This window comes from Selaginella moellendorffii, unplaced genomic scaffold (assembly GCF_000143415.4).
Source record: "Selaginella moellendorffii unplaced genomic scaffold, v1.0 SELMOscaffold_21, whole genome shotgun sequence".
Taxonomy (NCBI): Eukaryota; Viridiplantae; Streptophyta; class Lycopodiopsida; order Selaginellales; family Selaginellaceae; genus Selaginella; species Selaginella moellendorffii.
In genome coordinates this window covers 1,534,041-1,538,095 of record NW_003314282.1, presented here as the reverse complement: position 1 = coordinate 1,538,095, position 4,055 = coordinate 1,534,041, and the positions used below count along the sequence as shown (strand labels likewise).

The window sequence follows — 4,055 nt, the reverse complement described above, 5'->3', positions numbered from 1 at the left end:
TTGGGCAGTGAGAGGCAAGAAGTCAATAAAGAAGTAACAGCAAACTGCCACATAGTACCATTCCACTGCTGCCACATGGATCTGGCTTGGATTGTTCGCCCCACCCTAAGGGGCACAGCCATAGAAAGTTTGGCAGTTGCCACTTTTTGGGTGGCAAAAACCAATAGAATTATCTCTGGAGTCTTCTAGTTACATTTAACTTTATCTTGAACCATTTTAGGGTTTTTCAGGAGAGATGGGCGCTCCTGGCACGTCAGGGAGGGATTTTTTCCCCAGAGAACGACTCGTGTGCACGCACACCAGCAGATACACACGCGCGTGGGGCTGGATCGTCCTTCAATCTTTCCAGGTGATTTGTTTGAGCTCGTGTTTAGCGCAAATCCCTCCCTGATTACTTGCACACGCTCAAGATCAATACTTTTAGAGCTTTCCAAATCTGTGTCAATGCGCTGTGGCTTTCACATTTAGTTATCTGTGCTGCGCCTGCGCTCTGCCCTGCCATCGCTTTAATGGTTGGAATGGAATTGGAATTTGGAAGGAGCCTCTTTCTCGCCCATCATTCCTCGCTCGCATTCCCTTTTCTTGTTCCTCTTCCTCCTCTCTCCCTTAAAATCTTTTGGCATTCAAAGGGGTGCTCGTGGAACTTTTCTAAAGCTATTCACTCTGATTGCTTTGTCTTGTTCTTCCTCCATCTTTCTCTCCTTTCCATCAATCTTCTCTCTCGCTCGTCTTGTTTTCTTCTTTCTTTCCTTGCTGTGGCACACGGGTGGGTTTTTGTTTTTATCATGGTCTAGTTGGTCTGGTGACAACACCAACATACCAACACCCAACGATTTGATGGATTGATTGCGTGATTGCCAGTCGCGAGTGACTGCGAGGTAACATTTCCTCTCGAGATATTACCGAAGAATGAAAGAGAAAGAAGAGAGGCCTCAAGGAGGAGAATAAACAATGTGAGCGGAGAGAAGAATTCGCCGGGATTTTCCTTTTCTTTTTCCTTCTCTGCCTGTCAAAGTTGGTCTTTCTGTAGTGTTCCTCGTGCTCGTTTTGGGGCTTTAGAGTTCTTGAGACTGCCACCGACGAACGAAAAAAGGAAAAAATCGTTTCTCTCCATCGACCAGCGATGGAGCTAGTGATGATGTTGGTGGGAATTTTTCTGGGATTGGTGGTGACCTTTTTCATGGTGAAGCAGAGTAGAGTGGCGGTGGAGGTGTCGAGCACAAGTGGAGCAAAGACTCCGCCGGGTCCTGCGTGGAGAATCCCTCTTGTCGGCGAAACGCTCAGCTTTCTCAGAGATCCACACCGCTTCTATCTCACTCGTATTGCCAGGTAAAACTTATTCAGTCACGCATTTTTCCTGTTTCATTTGGTTTGTGTTCTTGCGTTTTGATGGCTCCATTTCTCTCGTGCTTTCTCTCTGTGTGGTGCGTTCCAAATCGTCCATTTTTCCTGCCTTAACTCCCTCGAGTATTCAGATATGGAGAGATCTTCTCCACTTCGCTTTTTGGCGACAAATGCATCATTGTCACCACTCCGGAGGCCTCGAAGTGGTTGCTCCAGTCGGCTCAAAAGTTTTTCAAGCCTGCTTATCCCGAGTCTGCAAATTCTCTCATCGATCCGACGCGCAGCTTTGGCAGCGAGCAGCTTCACAATTATGTCCGGAGAATCGTTGGCTCCTCCCTGTATCCCGAGTCCCTCCAGTCCCATATCCCTGCGATCGAGGCGCTCGCTTGCTCAGTCCTCGATTCCTGGACAAAGCAAAAGTCCGTCAATGTCTACAGCGAAATGGCCAAGGTACTTAAATCATCTAGCCTCTAGCTCTAGAAGGAAAGCACCAGACATTCTTCTCTCCTTTTTCTCTCTCAGTTTTTTTTGTTGCGATTTTGGGATTGATTGACTTGTTTTTTCTTTCGCTTTCCATTGAGCAGTACACATTCGAGGTGGCGATGAAAATTCTATGCGGGATGGAGCCGGGAAAACAGATGGACGCACTGTTCCAGAACATGCAAGACTTTGAAAAGGCGTTCCTCACGCTCAACATCAACCTTCCTTTCACAACTTACCGACGTGGTCTCAAGGTGAGCAAACAACTTGAGAATCTCTTTCTTTTCTTACTCTTGAAAGACCAAACTTTCTCTTCTATAGTTCCCCATAGATTTCCGCAGAGCTTCCGAAAGCTTTTTTAGTGTTTCCTCTCAACTTCTTCTCATCCGAGGTGTTCTTCTCTCCTGTCTCGACTCTTTGTGGCTACAGGCAAGGGACAGCATGTTTAAAGCAGTGGAGGAGATGATCCAGCAGAGGAGAAAAAAGAAAAGGGACTGGAGTGGTCGGGAGCAGCAGCAGCGGCTGGACATGCTCGACTCGATGATTTGCGTCGAAACCAAGGACGAGAAGTTTGCCAATGCGGTGACAGACATCCACGTTAGAGGAATCATCATGACAATCCTGTTCGCTGGGCACGAGACCTCTGCAGCACAGCTGGTGTGGGCCATCAAGAACTTACACGACAATCCAGAGCTCCTCCACGGAGTCAAGGTAAGACAAAAGAAAGAAGAGATTCAAGCTTCGTCTTTAATCCTGTTTGATCAGGAAGAACATGAAGCTATCCGGAGGAAACGAGAGCCTGGATCTCCACTTACGTGGTCTCAAGTCATGAAAGAAATGCCTCTCACGCTCAGAGTTGAGTTTTCTATCGCGATCAAACTCGAAGCTAAGCTTTTTCGTTTCCAACTTCTCTCCAGGTGATAAACGAGACGATGAGAACTTCCTACGTCGGACTCTTCCTTCCCAGGGAAGCACTTGACGACCTCGAGTACGATGGTACGAGAAAAAAAGCATAAGAAGTTAAAGTTTGTTCATCGTGTCGTTGTTCGCAGGCTACTACTTTCCCAAAGGCTGGAAAGTTTACGCATCGCCGTCGATGGTCCATCTCAATCCAAAGCTCTACACGGAGCCGTACAAGTTTGATCCCACCAGATTCCAGGTACAGTCCAGAGGTCAATTGCTTGCCTAAAGCTTTGATGATTCATTCGAGAGAGCAGGAAAGAAACAAAAAAAGAAAAGATTGGAGGAGGGCCAGAGATCTTCCGTTTCATTAAGATTTTGCTGATTTTTTCTTCCAGGACGGTGGTCCAAAGCCGAATACTTTCATACCATTTGGCAATGGCCAGAGGCTGTGCTTGGGCGGTGAGCTCGCAAAGGTTGAAATGCTCGTCCTCATCCACCACCTTGTTACTACATACAGGTACCAAGAGCTTTTTCCTTCCTTTCCTTTCTTTGGTATCTTCCTGCCTACACAGGAGAGAAAAACGCTTGTAGCTTTTGCTTTTTTTTGCTGCTGCTGGTAGACTTTGTCACGACTTTGGAATTTTAAACTCGTTTTCTGTGGTTCTGTGCAGCTGGAAGATTAAGGAGGATCACGGTGGGATCAGATGGTGGCCAGTCCCGATCCCCAAGGGCGGACTGGTCATACAAGTAGAACGAGAAGTGGAGCGAGGATTAGAAAAGGAAACGAGGCAGGGTCAAACTGGGGAGCTCGGCTCTGGTGAATTCCAACACTAGGACTCTTTAGTATATTTTGTAGACGTAGCTGGCTGTACAAAAAAGTCTTGGATGCAAGTTACTCGTGTACAATCTTAACAGCACGAACAAAATAAGAGGAAGTCAGGAGGGGGCATGGGCGCTTCTTGAAATAAATAGATATATTCAAGATACATTGTTAAGTAGAAACTAAACGCATTTTTATAAAATAAATAATCAAGATTATATTTTAAGTAATTTTTAAAACCTACAAAGTTTCCAATTATCTAAACTTTCAAACCTTGCTTGCAGGTAAAAACAAGCTTTTCCTGGTTAAATGAGCCTTGAAATTTCAGCCACTTCAATTCAGCAGCAATTCAAGGCAAGCTTTTTGAAGTCTCATTGGATGGATTTTTTCACGACTCAAGTATGCGTTTCTTCTAGCAGCTCTCATTCTAATCTCTCAGCTAGATTCGTGCTATGCACCACCAGATGGGATTTTTAGAATAAGAGCCTTGCATAATATGTGTGGAACA

General features: G+C 45.7%; 1 protein-coding gene across 2 annotated transcripts; it reads left to right on the top strand.

Moving 5' to 3' along the window:
* The first annotated feature begins 227 nt into the window (after nucleotides 1-227).
* On the top strand, nucleotides 228-3,676 carry LOC9641698 (abscisic acid 8'-hydroxylase 4). Of its 2 annotated transcripts, none has more exons than XM_002973383.2 (10): nucleotides 228-349; nucleotides 1,193-1,329; nucleotides 1,476-1,794; nucleotides 1,929-2,078; nucleotides 2,254-2,535; nucleotides 2,590-2,679; nucleotides 2,742-2,820; nucleotides 2,877-2,983; nucleotides 3,123-3,244; nucleotides 3,399-3,676. In XM_002973383.2, exons 1-10 carry the CDS (start codon nucleotides 236-238, stop codon nucleotides 3,559-3,561), a joined length of 1,563 nt encoding a protein of 520 aa, XP_002973429.2. In that variant the 5' UTR covers nucleotides 228-235; the 3' UTR covers nucleotides 3,562-3,676. The 2 variants fall into 2 exon arrangements, with proteins under 2 accessions (XP_002973429.2, XP_024534106.1); XM_024678338.1 differs by lacking the exon at nucleotides 228-349 and adding an exon at nucleotides 361-1,144.
* Nucleotides 3,677-4,055: the final 379 nt, after the last annotated feature.

Coding starts and splice junctions, on each gene's coding strand:
- LOC9641698 (XM_002973383.2), top strand. CDS start 236: ATGGGCGCTCCTGGCACGTCAGGGAGGGATTTTTTCCCCAGAGAACGA. Junction 1,330..1,475: donor TATCTCACTCGTATTGCCAG/GTAAAACTTATT, acceptor TCGAGTATTCAG/ATATGGAGAGATCTTCTCCA. Junction 2,984..3,122: donor TTGATCCCACCAGATTCCAG/GTACAGTCCAGA, acceptor TTTTTCTTCCAG/GACGGTGGTCCAAAGCCGAA.